The 20,461-nt window shown below is 41.0% G+C and overlaps 3 protein-coding genes across 3 annotated transcripts; all 3 read right to left on the bottom strand.

Moving 5' to 3' along the window:
• Positions 1–4,126: 4,126 nt before the first annotated feature.
• LOC129717223 (uncharacterized) lies at positions 4,127–16,416 on the bottom strand. The gene is made up of 3 exons (XM_055667078.1): positions 16,217–16,416; positions 15,354–16,104; positions 4,127–4,588 (listed from the first exon to the last, which is right to left on the bottom strand). Exons 1-3 carry the CDS (start codon positions 16,414–16,416, stop codon positions 4,142–4,144), a joined length of 1,398 nt encoding a protein of 465 aa, XP_055523053.1. The 3' UTR covers positions 4,127–4,141.
• A 192-nt stretch (positions 16,417–16,608) lies between these two features.
• On the bottom strand, positions 16,609–18,096 carry LOC129717222 (uncharacterized). Its single transcript, XM_055667077.1, has one exon. The coding sequence runs from the start codon at positions 18,094–18,096 to the stop codon at positions 16,609–16,611; it is 1,488 nt and encodes a 495-aa protein (XP_055523052.1).
• A 213-nt stretch (positions 18,097–18,309) lies between these two features.
• LOC129717221 (uncharacterized) lies at positions 18,310–20,211 on the bottom strand. Its single transcript, XM_055667076.1, has one exon. The coding sequence runs from the start codon at positions 20,209–20,211 to the stop codon at positions 18,310–18,312; it is 1,902 nt and encodes a 633-aa protein (XP_055523051.1).
• Positions 20,212–20,461: the final 250 nt, after the last annotated feature.

Raw genomic sequence — 20,461 nt, 5'->3', positions numbered from 1 at the left:
CTTCGCATATCTCTCCCTCTGAGTATTGCTTGTTAGAACCGACCAAAGACTGAAAAAATTACCGGCAAATCGAAAACTGTCGAACAAAAAAAAACGACTAATGCCAATCAAACAAACCGTTTGACTGTAAAAATATTTTTAATTCCCCATAGAGTGCTCTTTTGGAAATTCAAAATATTTCTACAGCCAAAATGGTTTGAATGATTGGTATGGTGTCTTTGCCGAAAGTTATGGATAACAATTTTGTCCTTTGAAAAAAAAAAAAAAAAATATGCCCTTCGAAAAATATTCATGCCATAACATTTTTTCTTGATTTCTCAATGATCGGACCGGTTGCATTGTTTAGGCAATCTTTTGTAGTTTTCATGAAAAAAATTAGATTTCAAAAAATGAGCTTTTTTAATAATTATTTTAATTTTTTTTGTTTATCCCTAAAAATATTTGTAATTATCCAAAATAGCATTTTTCAATAACTTCTCGAAAATGAGTCCTGTTCCAAAAAATTTACCCAATAGCACAAAATGGCATCTTTTGCCTATAAAAACGTCTAAACAATGTTTAAGCCAAATCGAAAGTGACAATTTAAAAAAAAATATTAAAACTTGGACATTTTTTGTGGAACTGCTTTGTGACGTGACATGTTACATGACATGCTATGTGTACCATAAAACATGTGACACTAGCCATTTTACACGAGTTAACCCTTTCTTTACCACAAGGTTTTTACTCAAACAAAAATCGAAAAATAGGTTTTTAGCGAAAGCGCTTGAACAAACCCTTCTTATTTTATCCCAAATTATAGTTTGAACGAAAAAAAAAAACAAAATCCAAAATTGTGCTGTATCTATTTTTTTTCTTCTTCATCTATGAAATTGTGCTGTAGAGCACCACTGGGTCTTACGAGTCACATTTTACAAACAATACAAAATCAACAACTAACTTTATTTTGTCTAGATATCTTATAAAAAGTTAATAAAACTGAACGGAATAATATTTTATATTATGTATGATATGCTGTGAAGCAATTACGGTCTCTTAAAAGGCATAACGGCACTCCACATTTCGAGCAACAGAAATATGTGAAATGGTTACGAGAATCATAATGGTAACAACGTGATCGCTCGTCACATGCTACAGACCAGTGAGCAACACCACAGGCATCTGTTTCAGGGGTCGACCACTACGCTTTACTATTTGTTTTCCACGCTGAATGAGCCAATTTGCAATTTCGATACGAAAGTCCAGCAACGTAATTCTGGTTTCATCAAGTCGCGTATCGACGTGACGTCGGTATTGTAACCAAGCATTTACTACACACACACACACACACACACACACATCTAGCAAGTGATATTTTTTAGTGCCAATGTCGGTACGGTATAGTGCCACTAAATAGTCGCTCAAATCTATTCCACCCATATTTTCATTGTATTTCCTAACAATGGAAGGACGATTGATGGATACATATTTCTTATCTGAAGCTGACCATCGCTGAATAACCTCTTTTGGTTCGATTCCGCTAAAGGTGGATATCAAATGAATCGGCTTGTTATCATACCATTTTACTACGACTATACTATCGGATGATGTTCGTGCGTCGTGGGATCCGCGGCCTTTTGCTTTCATTTCCTGATCTGGCAACAATGAAATCCCTGGAATACGACTTTGACGAATGGTTCCAGTGTATTGAAATCCGATTCGTTTCAGTCCCAAGCATAAAGCGTAGGAGGAAAACCAGTTGCCCGCATAGATCCGCAAATTTCGATGTAGGGGTAGGGTAGTGTTTTAATTAACTAGAGAACTTTGTCTCCACTTACACCCCAAGTGCCTTCGGAAAAGCGTGGTGACTTTCCGGTATATATTTCAAAGTCATGTACAATTCCATCCTTACTGGCTCTTGCTTTAATAAGTATTTCAAGACGGTGAGGTTTATTTTTGATGTACTTACGAAGTGGTGAATTGGCTTTAGAAGGAACCATGATTTCATCGATTGATTGATCCGGTAATGGATCAATTTTCAAAAAGTTTGATCGGATGGCATCAACAAAAAGCCGAATTTTGAAAAGTTTATCATATCCATCCTTGTTTCGTTTTTTCATTTCGGTATTATCGTTAAAATGTAAATGTCGTTTAATCTGCTGAAATCGATTTCGGGGCATAACAACTGCGATCGGACAATATCGTGTTGATGATCCCCAATTCATAGTGTAGGAAGGTGTTTTATGGATACCCATCAAAAGGAGCATTCCAATGAATTGTTCCATTTCCTGTACAGTGACGTCAAGCGATTGATTTTTTTGTTCCGCATATAGGTTTGATTGTTCAGTCATATTTCGAATTATATCAGCATCAAAAAGCTCCTGAAAATATTTAGCAGCAGATAGAGGTTTTGGAGGAGCCAGAGTTACCTCAACAGTACAAATAGGCGGATCCAAACTAATGTCAAGCAAACTGTCCCATCGTGGTGGTTTCAACTTTTGTATTTTTGAACGTGTCATGGGGCGTTTTCGATTTCGTTTGATTACTGGTCTTTTTTCTGAACGCAATGGCTGCTCTTCAACTTCAGAGGAGTCCAAATTTTCATCAAACTCTTGATCGTTTTCGATATCGAACATATTAATTTCATCCTCTTCGTCCGATGCACAGAGTTTTTCTTCTTCCGAGACATCTCCTTCGATGGTAATTGCGTGCCTTATTTCAGATGAAGAACCTGCAGCATAAAATATGAGAGTGAAAAAGAAAAACAATGAAATTAATAGTATACCATCGAGTTTCTTCACACTCAACAATGTTTTCGGAATTTGTTTCGAAACATGGCCGATGTCCGCCACGCGGAGTCCTCTGAAAACCTCGTCATCATCGTCTTGGTCTGAAAAACCGAAAAAATCCGCTTCGCCATCAGCCATTTTAAGTTTTCACTTCGCGAGATGATGTTTATTTATGATGAAGAATGCGAAACAAGAAGGCATCGATGTGCTATTTCAGTCACTCTTTAGAAAACAGCACTTTGAACTATAATTCTGAGTTTTCAAACGTGTTGGGAACAACTTCATTTTTGTTGTTATTCACCCAGTGGTGCTCTGGTGCACCAAGGTTTGAGCATTCATAAAACTTGATTATAATGGAAAAAATGACTACAATTTGTTTTAAGGAGTGTTGTGACACCTAATCAATAAGAAAATGTTTTTTGCACGGATCAACAATAGAATGGTGATGGCTCATGAACAATTGAAAATATTGAATTATTTTTCGATTAAAAAAACGGCACTTTTTCAAATGTTTGATACTCTAATAAATTATTGACTGTACATTTTTGGATAATTTTTTGCTGGAACATAAGTTAGGTCTGCAAGAATATATTTTCGAAATTTGAGCGAGATTGCTAAATAATTCGTAACGATACACACATCCAAACTTGTGGTGCTCTAGAGCAACCATGGTAAAGAGAGGGTTAACGTCATTTTCTTTGTTATGTACCTACTAGATTTGTGTACATTGACCACTCTGTTCCGAAACGATTCGAGGATTCCAGTGAAATATATATATATATATATGAAGTTAGAATGGTCTATGTACATTGATATGATAAAATCACTTATTTCGCATAGAAAATATTAATTTTATGTATTCCCATGTTGAACCGTTTAATACCTGTTCCACATCAATGGACCATAAGACGTGGGTTAGAAACGTGAAACCCGTGACACTAAAAAGTTGTTCACGATTCCCTGGCCGGATTAGTTTAGAGTGGACTGTATACGGTTGATCGATCGATGGAATACACGTGATTTACACTTAGCAAACTATCTTTATTAGCTTTAAATTTAAATTTGATCGCGCGAACTACGAACTGAACACTTCAATGGTCGTACATAGAATGAATGGGAATTCGCGTTGACGGTGTTGCTGATATTTGTTTGGTTTTTGCATGCGAAAAAGAAGGAAGGAAATATTTTTGCTTTTGTCATCACGCACATTTTGACAATTACATATGAGTGTTCACGTAGGTGCGAACAGCCTTTAAAATCTCTTTCAACGCGAATAACCCGAATAGCATCGATGAATCGGTGCTCACTCCATCAAGCTGCTAGGTAGAGAGGGATGTACGTACTCAATTTGCCTTGTCTATGTATTCGCGTTCTTATTGTTGCTGTCGTGACGGATGGAACATTCTCCCCCCGGGTTGAAACTTCGTATCAACAAAAAAGACCGGGGCAGAGCAGATGTTGTCCTCGATTGGAATTATCAAGACCTTGTTGATTGGACGACGGTATGTTGCTCCGTTGGAAAATACGTCAATGGCTCGCACTAAGCCGTCGTCACCAGGATACACTCCGGTGATTCTGCCCAGTTTCCAGCTGAGCGGAGGTTGCGTCTTATCGTGGAGAAGAACGACCATGCCAGGTCGAACGTTCGACGTTGCTCTGGTATTCTTCTTACGTGGTTGGAGAGAATTAAGGTAGTCCCTTGACCACGCTCGCCAAAAATGCTCACGCATGAGCTGGAGATGTTGCCATCTATCGAGTCGGCTCACCTTGGTGTCTTCTAAAGATGGCTCAGCTGGTGCAGACAACGGTCGACCTATGAGGTTGTGTAGGTATACCTATATCCTGGGTATAACCTACCAGGACTTTCTCCAGAAAACCCTGTACGCGCAGCCGGCGCGGAATTAAAACGCCAGTTTTGAGCTGATGATAATTAATTAACTTTTATTCTGTACATCACTGCTTAAATATACCCTGCCGGTAACTCAGAGAGAGAGACTTTCTCCACTCTCGGTTTACCATTTACCTTAAGCTCTTATCTTATAATCTAGTACCGCATGTACGATAGAACGCATGCGAGAGCATCAACACCGTTGAACCGGCGACTTCTGTTTTGTTTACAACACAAAACTTGTTTATTTTATTCGGTTTGTTTGCCTGTAGCACAGCAGAAGGCTGCGCGAAGTTCTTTGCCGCCTATTGCATAATCTGTTGATACCTAGTATGTTGACAGAGCCGTACGCGGTCCTCTGTCAAGGAAACCAAATGTTTCGCCAACGTTTGCTTAGCAGAACCGTTCGCGGTCTTTCTTCAAGATCTTTCCCGCTTTCTTTACAAATGATCTTGTTTTAGGGGACAACGACAGGCGGCCGTGTCCTGGTTCTACACTCTACCTGTTTTTCATTTCTTTCAACGGAAGGTTTACTGTCTTTCGGACTAAGCTAAAATGTACCGTATCACAAAATTCTGCGTGACGGAACATAAGGTATTTTCTGCGCGGGGTGTGACGTCACATCTGCCACCCCGCCTAGTTGGCCATTATCTAGAAGAGATAATGGTCACATGGTCTGTTCTGATGGCCGATAGGTGTGTTTTTCTCTTTTTTATTACAATTATTCTCGCGTTTTTATGCAACTATATACACCGTTGTTTTTTTTATAATATGTTTTTTTTTTCTCTGGCAGATGAAATTCTGTTATTCAAAACTGTAGCACCGTTTTGAGTTTACATTATCATACATGACATTTTCCTTATTTAAAATTAACAATTGCTTGCTCGCCTGATGCGCTGCGTCGTGAAGATATCTGCTGTTTAGCTGTCGTGTTCAAGCGCCGGGTTGCAGGGGGTTTGAAACGGGAGGGTGCGTCTAACAGTAGAGGTTCTCATCGGTTGGTTGTGGTGCAAACTCATCTCTAAGGCTTCATCGGGTTATTTACACTAGTTTAACGATTACCATTGCATTTTAATTAAGACTGCAGTTTAGCTGGTTGTTTTACGATTGTTCAGAGTGTGTTGTTGAACTTCAATGTTGGGTTAGCCGTGTCCCTTTGGCATAGAACGGCTGTATTTTTGTTTGGCTTATAGTATTGTTATGCGCCGTGTGGCGAAAAGATTTGCGATTGCCACTGGCTCTGTTGCATAATGCAGTCACTTGGTTTATCATCTTTAACTGTCTGCGCGGGGTGTCCGATTACCCGCTAGCATGTGTGCACATTTTCAAAGCGTAGTGCGTAAAGACCATAGTTGATTAAACACGAGCAAAATTTTATAGCGTCATTTTGCTTGTTTGGCTTTGACCTCGAATCCTCATTTGTGGAAGTCAATAACTCTCAATGAGTAATATATATTTGGAACAAATTATTACGCCCTTCGCTGTGTAGTTTGCTGTATTCGTCTTCGCGCTGAAGTCTCGATTCTGGTTTGAGCCGCATTGATTGAGTTCTGTTGCACATCTAACCTCTTCAGGGATCAAAAACTGGATACTGCTCGTCTCCTCTTGGTAATAACGTTTGGCTTTACCTCCATCTCGACCATAGACACCCGCCGTTCAACTCCCCTCACAACCGTCTGCTTCCCTTTTCGCGTCATACTGGGCATTATGGTATGCCCCCATCTCAGCATCCGTTGTAATCACCTCGGTCGTCTTCGATGATCGGGAACTCGTCTCGTTGTCAATTCTTAGATGCTAGTTGCCCTACTTAGCAAGTGGTGCATTTATTTTTTTGCCATTCTTTCATCAATTTTTTTTTCCGTTAATTTTTTCCACTTGCTGTTTAAAATTAATTTCACACGCGTACGGGCTCTTATGTTCTATTATATCTTCTAATCTTCTACTTAAACACTATGCCCGTTTTTCTTTTTCTTCGGTTAACATAATTTTTCTTTTCCTACTAAAGTGTACAATATATTTTTCTCTTGATTATATCGGATGCTATTGGTTAATCAACGTCTACATTATTCATTCTCAACGAATTTTTACTTCACAATTATTTTTTTCACTTGAACTCAATCCGATTTACAAAAAAAAAATCTTTTTCTAATTCTTGTGCGTTTTTTTTTCTTTGTCAACCTCTGTTGCCCGTCGTGGCTCTTTTTCTTTTCATTAGGTGTGTTTTTTTTTTGTCAACCTCTGTTGCCCGTCGTGGCTCTTTTTCTTTTCATTAAAACATTTCTCTTTCTCATAGCAACTTTTTCTTTTCTTTTATCGGATTTACAATTCTTTTATCCGATTTACAAAAACTCTGTAGGCCACTTTAATTATGATACTGCTGTCTCAGTCCGTCATACTTACGTTCTACTTACACTTCGCCTGATATGCAGTAGTCTGCATAATACCTCTCCCCCTACCCTTCGAAGGTGCGTCTACCTGTTGCTAGTGATTCCTGAAAGATAAGAAGGTTAGGAAATAAAAGAAAAAATTTCGCACTTCCATTCATACTGGGTTGACAACTCCCTTGTCCGTTCACCTGATACGCATTCATCTCAATCGTTCCGGGTAGTCACTCCCGTTGTTTCCACTCGCCCAATCTTAACTTACAATAGATAGGTGGAATCTTTTAACGCCAGTAGTCCCCTCGTCTGGATGGTTTAGCCTTCTTGTCCAAAGTCTCTCCTAGTTTTATTGTCGTTCGTTATTTAGGTCATCTCCAATACTTCATTAATCGGTTTTCTTCTCTCATTGGGCCATTAGCCATTTTTAATTAATCAAACCCCGTTCTCATATTCACTATATATTTTTCCCATGTTAACATTTGCATTTTTACAAACAAATGCTGTTCTAAATTCTTTTAACTCCTTACAATCGCCCTCATTGTTACTTCCCGTCCGTCTTTTATCGGGCCATTGGCCATTTTTTCCTACGTCTGCCTCGCACTAACGGGGTCATCTGTACTCTGTCAATCTATCCCATGTTAAATTCGCATTTTATGTAAAAGCGTTGCCTGTGTATTATTTACTTCTGTTTTCTGTGTTCCCACACGATAGGTTATTTTTTTTGTCTATAAATTCAACCACGTCTTTCCCCAAGTAAACGTCACGCCCTTTTGACACTTGTCCATCAAAAGCTTTCCATAATATCGGGGCCTATTCATATTTCTTCACGTCATTTTATTTCAGTATACTATTTCATACAGCTTTAGGTGCTTGCTACTATAACCTATTTTATTTCATTTTATTTTATAACATAGTTTAAGTTCGTATAATCAGTCATAATATCGTTTAAGTCGGTTATTATGAACTTTCTCTAAACGGTTTCCGTTTTTGATTACTGTGGTCATTTCACTTGGGAATTCCACTACTTCATAAGGTCCTCTCCACATATTCTGGAGCTTTTGACCTGATCCTGTCGGGACTGATTTCACTAAAACTAAATCGCCATACATGGGCTGCCATTCATTTGCCTTTCTGTCATAAACTTGCCTGCGCTTTTCTTTTGAATCCTTTAGGTTGGCCTTCGCGTTCGCGTGGAGGTCAAAAAATATGTTTTTCATCTCTTGTGTATATGTTTCATATGTCAAATTGTCCACTCCATTCCGCTTGTAAATGGAGTTGGGAATGCGTGCTGTACGTCCATACAACAATTCGAAAGGAGTGTACCCCGTTGATGAGTTTACTGAAGTATTATACTGAAACGTAAAAAATGGGAGTAAGTTATCCCACGTGTGCGGTTTTCCGCCAATAAATTGCCTTAGGTAAGTTTTTAACTCCCGATTAGATCTTTCCACCAAATTTGCTTGTGGGTGGTACGGACTCGTCGTTATTTTCTTAATTTTCAAAATTTTGCACACATCTTTCATGAGTGTGCTTACAAAATTCGCACCGTTATCTGTAACTAACTCCAACGGCACGCCGAATTTGCAAATATAATTCTCTACAAAAGTCCTCGCTACCGTCTGGCTTTCTTGGTTTTCCATAGGTGCGACAGTTAAATATCTAGTTAGGTCGTCCTGCATGACCAGACCATAACGATTTCCTAAGTCGGACTCGGGTAATACTACTATATCCATGTATAATTTCTCAAATGGCTCCGATGCGGTCGTGGTGATCTGCATCGGTATCTTGTTTGATCTTCCAATTTTGTTCTTTTGGCAGGAATCACACTGCCGAACGTAGTTCTCGATATCCCGTTTCATCGTAGCCCACGTAAAAAGTGTGCCAATTCTTTGGCGCATTCGTCGCGCTCCTACGTGCCCTCCTAAGGGTGCATCGTGAAATTCCTTTAAAATTGTTTCCACTTGATCTGGCGCAATTACTGTACGCTCGCTATTAGCATTATATAATACTATTTGTTTTTCTAGCTTACCCGCTAGGAACTGAATCATTTGCAGAACTTCCTGTTGCTTGATTTTTCTGAATGATATTAGGTGAATGACCCCGGCTGCCTTTACTCCCGTGGGGCTCTTATTGAAGCTATCTTAAAATTGTGAAAAAAATTTCCGGCAATCGATTAATGAACTTTCGCTGCCGTCTACTATGAAACCGCCTACCTTCTTGTCTTTAAATTTGAGTACACCATCCTCTACGTAGTCCTTCAGTCCTTGTGACAGCTGATACAGTGTCTGAAGTTCTCTGTACGCCGTCCGGCTGTTCAAAATGACAAGACGAGCTTCGATATTCCTCTCGTCCAATATTCTCTTCGAGACTTCCACCGTCTCACTTGGTATCAGGTCATTTGATAATGCCTGTGAAAAGTCATCATATGAAATGTTGACGAGTTGTTGCTCATCCTCGTCCTCAGCGATGTCCGCAATGTCTATTGCACTCAAATCTTGTATTGTGCCGTTCAAATCATCCGAAGCGTTCTTCTGCTGCTCTAGCAGGCGTTTCTGCTGGCGCGTAATCATGGCTATCTGCCTGTGGGGTGAACTTTCTTGCCCCTGACACGTCCCATCTGATAAACGTGACAAAAAATCGGCGACTATATTTTCGCTACCTTGTTTATACCTGATGCTGCATTCCAAACCCTGCAACTTTAGTCTCAATCTTGTCAGCGTTGGAGATGTCTCTTTGAGCCTCCAAATAGCTATAAGTGGTCTGTGGTCCGTGTAAACGATAAACTTTTGACCAAAAATGTAATGTTTGAAATATTCTATGGCCCATACAATCGCCAATAGTTCCTTTTCTATGATATGATATCTGGTCTCTGCACCTACAAGTGCACGACTCGCGAACGCGATCGGCCTGTGCATGGATTTTTCATTCGACAAGACGGCTCCAATAGCATAATTGCTAGCGTCTGTCGTAATAACAAAAGTGTCTTGATAATCTGGCCGGACTAAAACTGGCTCTGTAATCAGCGCGTTTCTAAGGAATTCGAACGCTTCCTGACATTTTTTCCCCCACACAAATTTAGCGTCTTTCTTCAACAAATCATTCAGCGGCTTGCGCTTCTCCGCGATGTTGGGGATAAACTTCCCGTAAAAATTTACTGTTCCCAGAAATGACCTTATACCTTTTACGTTTGTGGGTGGCTTAAGGCTTTGAATGGCCTTAATATTTGCATTGGTGAGTTTTATGCCTTCTTCATTAACGACATGACCCAAATACTCCAGTTCCTTTTTCAAAAACTGACACTTAGATGGTTCTATTTTTAAGTTATGTTTGCGCAAAGCTTGTAATACTTTTCGCAAGTTATCATTATGGTCGGTGATAGTGTCACCGAAAACTATAATATCATCGAGGTAGACAAAAGCTTTCACGTCCCCTATCTCAAAGAGAACAGTATTCATAAGTTTTTGGAATGTTGAGGGGCTGTTCTTTAACCCCATCGGCATCCGTGTGAATTCGAAGTGGCCTTTGGGAGTGGAAAACGCCGTCTTAGCCGCATCTCGGCGGTCTATCGGGACTTGATAGAACCCCGATTTTAAATCAATTGAGGAGAAATATTTTGCTCCTCCAACATTATCCAATATCTCATTTATAAGAGGTATTGGGTATACAAACGGCTTGGTAACTTCGTTCAATGATCTAAAGTCTACCACAATTCTGTATCTTTTATTACCGTCAGCATCCGTTTTTTTTGGTACACATAACACCGGTGCATTCCAGGGACTAGTGCTGGGCCTAATAATTCCCTGCACCCTCATTTCCTCGATTTCTTTATTAATGTGTCGTTTCGTGGCCTCCGGAAATCTATATTGTCGTTTATTAATAGGCACCTCCGATGAAGTTTCTATCGTGTGTACGGCGGCGTCAGTAGTAGTTAACTTGTCGCCCTCGAAAAAGAATATATCCGCATAGCTTTCGACCATATTCTTCACTGTCCTGAATTCTCTATCAGGCAAGTGCGCCAAATTCAGCACTTGCCGTAGTTTTTCAATTCTTGCATTTCCTTTTGACTCTGGTGTCAGCTTGTGCTCCAACAGGTCATAGTCAAGCCTCGAGTCTAGGTCCAACTCGGGCATTATAGTATTCTTCGAGTCAAGAAAATTGTTCTTCGGCTCTTCATTTCGATATGTTTGGTGCTCTCTATTTATTTCGTTTTTGTCTACGTCAGCCTCATTGCGGGCTGTGTTGCTAGTATCTCGCAATTCGTTCTGCACCATAACTCTATTTCTGGCTGCCACATAAACATGTTGACTAAGGACTTCGTCTTTGGGCATACTCCACGGACTCAAGTCGTCGGGACTTCTGTTTCCGTGTTTCTTGAACACTATGTAATCAAAATTATTTCCTATTTGAAGCGTATGCTTCTTTAAGAATTCTGCGCCGATTAATCCGTCGCTTGGCAAATTTTCTAATATATGAAATTGCGTCGGGATCAAAAAGTCTCCGACTATTAAATCCAACATAATTGTACCTGAGGTACGCACAATGTCTTGGCCGATACCTCCAAAAGTGGTTACGTCCTGTGTATTTACCGGTACATTCAAAAGATTCACAATGCGTGCATTAATTATATTCGCAGATGCACCTGTATCTAAGATCAGGTTCAACGTAAATTTGACATTCTGCTTAGCCAGTAGGGTTAACATTAAGTACCCTCTGACATCGTAATATACTCGCTTAGCCACACAAGCACTGTTGTCTCTTATGTGATTGCATGCGGTCCTCCAATCGGCTATTTTTATATTGCTGGGCTCATCGGTACATCTCCGCCAGTCAACATCTTCGCAAATTTCTGCTAAATCCTCGTTAAAATATTCCTGTGCAACAGGATCCAAAATACCTTCTTTTTGCGAATTACTACTTCTTTCATTAATGTTGGCTACCATAAGCATTTTCTGAGGCATCCGGGTATACGAATTCCTGTACCTTCTATCAGTTGGTCCATTTTGACCGTAATAATTATATTTCCAACCAGTGGCGTAGCCCTTTTGACTCCGCCGACATGAACGTGCGGTGCGATAACTGTAATTGTATCGATTACCGTCGCTAGATCTACATATATTGTCATAATTGTTTTGCTTGTAGATTATTCTATCCCTATTTTTGTGATTATAATATTCATTTCTTCCCAGGCGGCTGTTGCTTCAATTAGCGTCTTCGTTATTAATTGTGAAAATATTTCTGCTACTATCAAATTGTCTAAGCGCATCGCGCTGTCTTTCGACCCATTCTAGGCCCTGTATTCTGTTTTCTATTTCCGCGATGTGATAACGCTCATGGTAGTAATCCTCTAAGTCGTCTAGCAGCTCTTCTAACTTCAATGCTCGTTTACCTTGAGCAGCTTCTTTCAATGCGGTGTCACACAAACCCGCCATAAAATGTAATCGAAGACTAACTATCATGCATGACTTCGTACAATTAGTTTCGTAGGAGTCGATTTGCTCCTTAATTTTCAATATCCTCTTTTTATAATCAGGAAAGGTCTCATTCGCATCCTGTTTCAATGTTTCTACTTGATTTATAACTGCCTCGATGCGTATAATATCCCCAAATTCCTTTAATAAATTCTGCTTAACCTGTGGCCAAGCATTTGCGTTAATTCTATGTATTGCGGCAGCAGCTCTGCCTTTTAGTTTCAATAGAATAATATAAACCAGTGGAGCGTGTGATACTCCTTCTGGTATCTCCCGAGCAAAATGCTCGATATGATAAACGAACGCTTCTAGTCCGTCTAGCGATCCATCAAATTCTGGGATGCACTGCATGGCATCTGCTTTTGGAAACATGTACTCCATTATGAATATAAAATTTTATATATATTTCTTGAAAAAAAAAAAATAAAAGGTACTGCGGAATAAATACTATAAGGGCAGAATAAATACTACTACAATAAAAGGCTTATGTGGCCTTCTTCCTCTTTTTCCTAGGTATCACCAACGATTCTGTTGACCAGATGTGATAACGTAGCGTGACCGACTCTAATTTCTTCGTCGCGCCATCAAAAAATCTGAACACCAAGTTTCGAACCATTTGGTGTTAAAGCTTCAATGTTTATTTCTGTTAATCAATCAAACAATTATTTTAATAATATTTTTACCCCAACATGTCTGAGATAAAATAGTCATTTTTTTATAGTTCAATGTTTATTTCTGTTAATCAATCAAACAATTATTTTAATATTATTTTTACCCCAACATGTCTGAGATAAAATAGTCATTTTTTATAGTGTAATTGAACCAATTTTACAACTAATCTAAAAGTGTAAATGTTCAAATTAGATGGCGTTAAGAGCTGTTTCATAAGAATATTGCAACATCTGTCTCCTTACGACAACATTCATCATAACATATTTTTGCTGTCTGTTAACATTTCCCCCCGGCGGATATTTAATTGTATCGCCGCGCGCGTTGCGCTTATTGATTTACTTTTTTCTTTGACCTACTAAACATTTCACCGCTACTGAATCGTTTTGCTTATGCCAGCAGCACGATCTACCAACGGCCATTAAAATTACTGCATACAAACCGCGACCTTGACCGTGCCTGGCACAGCTGATCGCAATAACACTGTAAAATACGTCACCTATTCAACCTGGTGGCATAAGAACGGGACGACAAGCATTCTAGAATATGCTACTATACTGTATAAGTAAAGACGCGATCGCAGAGGCTCTCACGCTCTTTTTATATCGCTAACGATAGCGTAGCTCCCAATTTTCATACTTGCTGTATGGCTACCAGTGGGCTAAAACTCTTTTTCAGAACAATTAAGGTGAGTTCCATGTGCGTAACTCTGTCTGTTTGCGTTCTACAATTCGTCTTTGCCATCGGTGTTGCCGCAGGCACTGCTATTTAATTAGTCAGGTCGTGCAAATGTCAACTAGTTTATTTCGCTGGTACGGAGTCACATTATTTTTGGGCGAAATGAATGAACCTTTTTTGTTATAGAGAAGAAAATCAAGAACTTACCGGTTAAAATTTATCCCCTGTTGCGACAGATTCGTCTGAAGGAAAAAAAAAAACAAATAAATCGAGTTCGCGTAATGTTAGATTTCTTCCAACACTTTTTCACACTTTTTACACACTGGTAAAGAAAATCCTTATCACACACAACAACAGCTTCGCACTTGTGTTCTTGTCCATTCTCAATAATTTTTCACTTCGTCTTTACTCGTATTATTATTGTACAATTGTTTACTTGATCATATTATTTTTCTTCCTCTTGTTTTATGTTGCTTCTTTATCACTATAAACCACTTTTACATTTTTTTTTCTTCAAGCGCGAACCAAATTTGTTTTTAACACTATAAAAGTTTGTAGCCAATGTTCTTCCTCACTATTTTTTTGCTGTTTTTTCCTGTTTCGCGTGCACAATTTTTTTCTCTAACACTTTTAGTTCTCGTTGCACAATATCCACTTTCGTTCAACGTTACACAATTTATACTTCGAACTATTTTATCGCGCTTTTTACCGTTATCGAACACTACTTATACTTAAGCTTCTTTTGACTCTTTTTTACCTCGCGTGGTCCGTTTCCTTTCCTAGAAACCATATCCCACCGCTGTCACCACATGTGTAGGTATACCTATATCCTGGGTATAACCTACCAGGACTTTCTCCAGAAAACCCTGTACGCGCAGCCGGCGCGGAATTAAAACGCCAGTTTTGAGCTGATGATAATTAATTAACTTTTATTCTGTACATCACTGCTTAAATATACCCTGCCGGTAACTCAGAGAGAGAGACTTTCTCCACTCTCGGTTTACCATTTACCTTAAGCTCTTATCTTATAATCTAGTACCGCATGTACGATAGAACGCATGCGAGAGCATCAACACCGTTGAACCGGCGACTTCTGTTTTGTTTACAACACAAAACTTGTTTATTTTATTCGGTTTGTTTGCCTGTAGCACAGCAGAAGGCTGCGCGAAGTTCTTTGCCGCCTGTTGCATAATCTGTTGATACCTAGTATGTTGACAGAGCCGTACGCGGTCCTCTGTCAAGGAAACCAAATGTTTCGCCAACGTTTGCTTAGCAGAACCGTTCGCGGTCTTTCTTCAAGATCTTTCCCGCTTTCTTTACAAATGATCTTGTTTTAGGGGACAACGACAGGCGGCCGTGTCCTGGTTCTACACTCTACCTGTTTTTCATTTCTTTCAACGGAAGGTTTACTGTCTTTCGGACTAAGCTAAAATGTACCGTATCACAAAATTCTGCGTGACGGAACATAAGGTATTTTCTGCGCGGGGTGTGACGTCACAAGGTAATGAGCTGGTGTTATAACCTGTGGATTGGCAGGATCGTTGGACAAACTGAACAACGGACGAGAATTTGAAATGGCTTCTATTTCGGCTAGAATGGTTGCCATTTCTTCGTAAGTGAGGTTTGCATTCCCTACGACTCGCTTCAGGTGAGTTTTCGTCGCCTTGACCGCCGCTTCCCAGAGACCACCGAACTCTGATGCGTCTGGTGGGATGAAATGCCACTGTATCTCGCGTACTTCACAAAACTGCTGGATTTTCTTCACCTCTTGTTGATTCTGAAACTGTCGGTACAACTCGTGCAGTTGGTTGCTTGCTCCATGAAAGTTGGTCGCATTGTCTGAGTGAATTTGCTGCACCATTCCTCTCCGACTAATGAACCGTTTCAAAGACGCCAAGAAGGCATCCGTTGTTAAGTCGGACACAATCTCTAAATGTACAGCCTTTGTCGCCATACATACGTCAACTGCGACGTAGGACTTAACAAGCTTCGGACGATAAGAACCTTGCCTCACCATGAATGGACCGGCATAATCGACGCCAGTAACTGCGAACGGTGGTGATGGCACAATTCTCGAGGTAGGGAGATTTCCCATTAGCTGTTTGGTTTCAACGGGTTTTGTTCGAAAACATGTAACGCACGATTGTGTTACTTGTCGCACAGTTGATTTAGCATTTAAAAGCCAGTACCTTTGACGAATGATGCTGATCAAACCGGCCTGGCCGACGTGAAGATGCTCCATATGCAAAGTTCTAATGAGTTTTTTCGTTACAGGATCTTTATCGGGAAGTATTAACTGATGTTTTGCAGCAAACGGCTGAGCGATCTAATCGCCCTCCAACTCGTAGTAAACCGTTTTCATACACTGGACGCAGGTTACCAAGACGCTTGCATGTTTGGTTGGAAATCACTCGCTTAATTTCGTCCCCAAGATGTGCTTGTTGAATCGCCTTGACGATTGCTTCGGATGCTTGACGTAGTTCTTCGATGGAAAGATGTACTTGCTTCACACGATTAGACTTTGGCCGTTTGCAATTTCGAATAAACCGTAGAACGTAGCACATGGTGCGCTGGATTTTCCGAAAAGAACTGAATTTTTCGAAGAATGGAAACGAATCGTGAGCTGACACGGTTATGACGTGGACTTTCAGTTCGGGAAGATTATTCTCCAAAATCTCTTCGGTGTCTTCAACGTCATATTCTACTTCACACAGGGACCTTGGACCGCTCAACCAGAGAATATTTTGTTTTAAATCTTATGGCAGCTTTCCTCGAGAAACGATATCGGCGGGATTATTGGCCGAGCAAACATAACTCCATCGATACTCATTGGTATCCTTTCGTATCAAAGCAATCCGATTCCTTACGAACGTCTGAAGTTGATCTAACGGTTTCTTCAGCCATGCCAGAACAATGGTGCTGTCCGACCAGAGAACAACTTCTCGAAAGTTCATTTGAAGTGCGGGAACGACCTGGCTGATCAATTTCGAAAGCAGATGAGCGGCACAGAGCTCTTTACGAGGAATGGAGACATCGTCTGATGGGGCAACCTTTGACTTGCTGCATAGAAGACGTAGGTTGGCGGATCCATTGGTGAAAATACTTCTCAAGTAGACGCATGCACCGTACGCCACGTTCGATGCATCGGAAAAACCATGCAACTCATATGCAATCGCATTCGGGAACATAACACACCTTAGAACGTGAATGCGTCCAAGGTCTGGAAGGGATGCGCGCAGAGTAGCCCAATTTTCGCGGATGGTTTCGTCGATGGGATCGTCCCATCCAGCTGATATTTTCCAAAGCTGCTGTACCAACAGTTTGGCCATGACAATTACTGGCGCAAACAGTCCGAGTGGATCAAACAATTTTGCCACCTCGGAATAAATCATTCGTTTCGTGGCTAGCTTATCATCCTGAAAAGAACATTTCGGCGGATTGGCTATCATGAGGACGTCGCCGTCAGGATCCCACAACAATCCAAGCACCTTTATTACTTCATTTGCTCCGTACTCATAAAAAGGAACCTTCCTTTCTCGGTCGGCTGGTGGAATGTGCTCTAGAAACTCTGCCGAATTGGAGCACCATTTGTGAATATGGAAACCACCTCTGGTTAGCAGTTCTTTTAATTGACGTTGGCTTTCGAGAGCTTCTTCCAACGTGTTAGCGCCAGAAAGCGCATCGTCAACGTAAAAGTCCTCAGTCAAGATTCGAGAGCCGATGGGAAACTCGGAACCTTCTTCTTTGGCAAGTTGTACCAAACACCTTGTTGCTTGGTATGGCGCACAAGCTGTTCCGTAAGTAACGGTATTAAGCTCGAGAACCCTTAATGGATGTGACGGGTCGGACCTCCAAAAGCATCGGAGGAATCGGCGTTCTTCCGGCGCAACGAACACTTGCCGGTACATTTTTTCTATATCGCTTGAAAATGCATAAGCGTACTTACGGAATCGCAGCGTAATAGAGAATATTCCATTCTGTACAACTGGTCCTGCTTGAAGAACCTCATTGAGCGATAGTTTTGATGGGTCCATTTTGGCACTAGCATCGAATACGACACGGCACTTCGTGGTTGAGCTTGACGGTCGTAATACTGCATGATGCGGCAGATAGTACGTATCCATATTACTTGGATCCTCAGCTTCCTTAACTTCTCTGCAGTGGCCGAGGTCCTCATACTCCCTTATGAAATCATTGTATTGCTGCCTCAGCTCGGGATTACGCTCCAATCGTTTTTCTAACATAAGGAATCGCTTGAGTGCTAAAGAACGGCAACTATCCAACCGGTTGAGGTTTTCTTTAAACGGCAGTTTTACGACAAACCTACCCGTTGCATCGCGCTTGTATGTCGACAGGAAATGGGCTTCACAAGACAGTTATTCGGATAAAAATGGAGATGCGTTTGGTACTTCCTCCACCTTCCAAAATTGATGCATCATATCCTCGATGGAATCGATCTAAGCATGGTTGACGTGTTGAATAGCCGCATTCGAAATGTACGGCTCGTTTATTACTCCAGCTACCACCCATGCAAGATGAGTGTCTCGAAGTTGTGGTAAATTGTCACCAAGACTTATTTGATCGGGCTTCAGTAGATCAAAGAACAACTCTCCCCCGATTAACATGTCAACCCTTTCTGGCTGGAAGAAATGTGGATCGGCGAGTTGAATGCCTTCAGGAAGTTCCCAGGAGCTGAAATCAATCGTTCGGTTAGGAATAGTTCCAGGTACCTTGGTTGTAACCAGACACGCGATGTTGGCTTGAAAGTCTCCGTAGCTCGATTGGAATTTAACGAACACCTTATCACGAGCTAGACTTCTCAGGGCATTGATTCCAGTGATTGATACATTTGCTGGCATTCTAGAACAACCGAGGCGGGTTGCCATTTTCTCGGTGACGAAGTTAACTTGAGACCCACTGTCAAGTAGGACTCGACAAGGGTGGGACTGGTTATGTTCATCAATGGCTTGAACGACAGCAGTCAATAGCAAGACGGTCTTTGATGTTGAAACGTGATTGCTTGAGCATGTAGTGGATACTGGTTTATCCACCACCGAAACAGAAGGTTGAACAACAGTTGGTTGATTATTCGCGACAGGTTGCTTTGGCGCGGCAATGTCAGCTTTTGAATCCTGACTGCTGTTCCTTTCAGCATCATCGTGGAGAATGGTGTGATGTTTGCGGCTGCATTTTCGACACGTGTTGTTAGACGTGCACTGTTTGGACTGACGTCTCTTCCGGAGGCAGTTAAAGCACAAACCTTTTGCTCGAACCTTTTCTGCCCTTTGAGTTGCTGTCAGCTGCTTGAATTCCTCACATTGGAAGTTAAGATGTGAACCTCCACAAAAGTGGCAGGAACCTGAAGACTTGCTGGAACTTGAAGTAACTGCGTTAGTCTTTAGCGATGGCATTTTGTTGTTGACTGGTGAAACTTTTGATTTTACGGCGGTTCGTTGGGAGAAAGCTTGCGACGATTCACACTGCTCCAGCACTTGACAACTGGTTTTGAGAAAGGAGATTGTTTGTTCGTATTTCGGGAGCACACTTCTTTGCTGGGTACGTTCCCAAGCCATGCGGGTCGAATCATCCAAGGCACTGACGATAAGATGCACCACGATGTGCTCGGAGATACCCGTTAACTGTTGTTTTTGGTACCGTAGGCCTTCAACATGACCGGTTGCTTCAGTTAGCAGGCCATCCAATTCTTTGAATGTTGCTTTAGACATTTTTTCAAGAGTAAGCAATCCTTGAATGTGTGACTCAACGATCACACGTGTGTTTTCGTAACGGTCTGTTAGCACCTTCCACGCTTGCTTATAATTACCCTCGTTGATTATTTTTGCATCTAATATACCTGCTGCGGATCCAATCAATGCTTTGTCTAGGTGGTACAGTTTTAATGCCTCTGAGTCCCCGGACTGTGCCATCAGGTCTTGGAAAATCGCCTTGAATTTTGGCCAATTAGCATAATTACCGTCAAATGTAGGAATAGGTGCTTTCAACGGCTGCTGCTGAATAATAACCTGTGGGGAAACAGATGAACTCACGGATTGCATTTGAGTAGCAGCATTGATTCTTTTCTGGATGTGATTCGACAACTCGGTATGACGATCCTCAAAAGTGCAGTAAATTTCATCTTGCTCATCCGATGCTTCATCAGGAATCAAGGCCATGATTTCACTATGGAAGTGGCTAAACTCGCTGTAGATTACAACTAGTTTCTTCTCCGCGCACTGCAACTGGGCTAACGTCATACTACTCTGCGTTCGCAAAGTCAACTGAGTCCTCACTAGCTTCTGTTCGATCTGTCCTCTCTGCCGGAACAAGCCCTTCAATTTTCGCATCGACTCCAGCTCCATTCCTTCCTCCCAATTGAATCCGTGAAATGAAGCGACGAATTGGACCTTGAATGTTGTCCGGTTGGAGTATTACTGTCTCGGCTTCGACTCAGAAGTGGAACATTCTGACCTTCTTGCAGTTGGTCCACTTGGTTTTCATTTTCTAGCATATTTCTTACTGGTGAATGTTTTAGCGGCATTTCGAAACTTCTCACTTCACTTCTTCTTTGTTCGATGGTCTTTTCTCACACAGTGTTCGTATCGAGACTCT

Source organism: Wyeomyia smithii, chromosome 1, assembly GCF_029784165.1.
Source record: "Wyeomyia smithii strain HCP4-BCI-WySm-NY-G18 chromosome 1, ASM2978416v1, whole genome shotgun sequence".
NCBI lineage: Eukaryota > Metazoa > Arthropoda > Insecta > Diptera > Culicidae > Wyeomyia > Wyeomyia smithii.
This window is presented reverse-complemented; position numbering and strand designations above follow the sequence as displayed.

Coding starts and splice junctions, on each gene's coding strand:
- LOC129717221 (XM_055667076.1), bottom strand. CDS start 20,211: ATGGAGCTGGAGTCGATGCGAAAATTGAAGGGCTTGTTCCGGCAGAGA.
- LOC129717222 (XM_055667077.1), bottom strand. CDS start 18,096: ATGTTAGAAAAACGATTGGAGCGTAATCCCGAGCTGAGGCAGCAATAC.
- LOC129717223 (XM_055667078.1), bottom strand. CDS start 16,416: ATGTGCTACGTTCTACGGTTTATTCGAAATTGCAAACGGCCAAAGTCT. Junction 16,105..16,216: donor CTTGGTAACCTGCGTCCAGT/GTATGAAAACGG, acceptor AAAACTCATTAG/AACTTTGCATATGGAGCATC. Junction 4,589..15,353: donor TTATAACACCAGCTCATTAC/CTTGTGACGTCA, acceptor TACCTACACAAC/CTCATAGGTCGACCGTTGTC.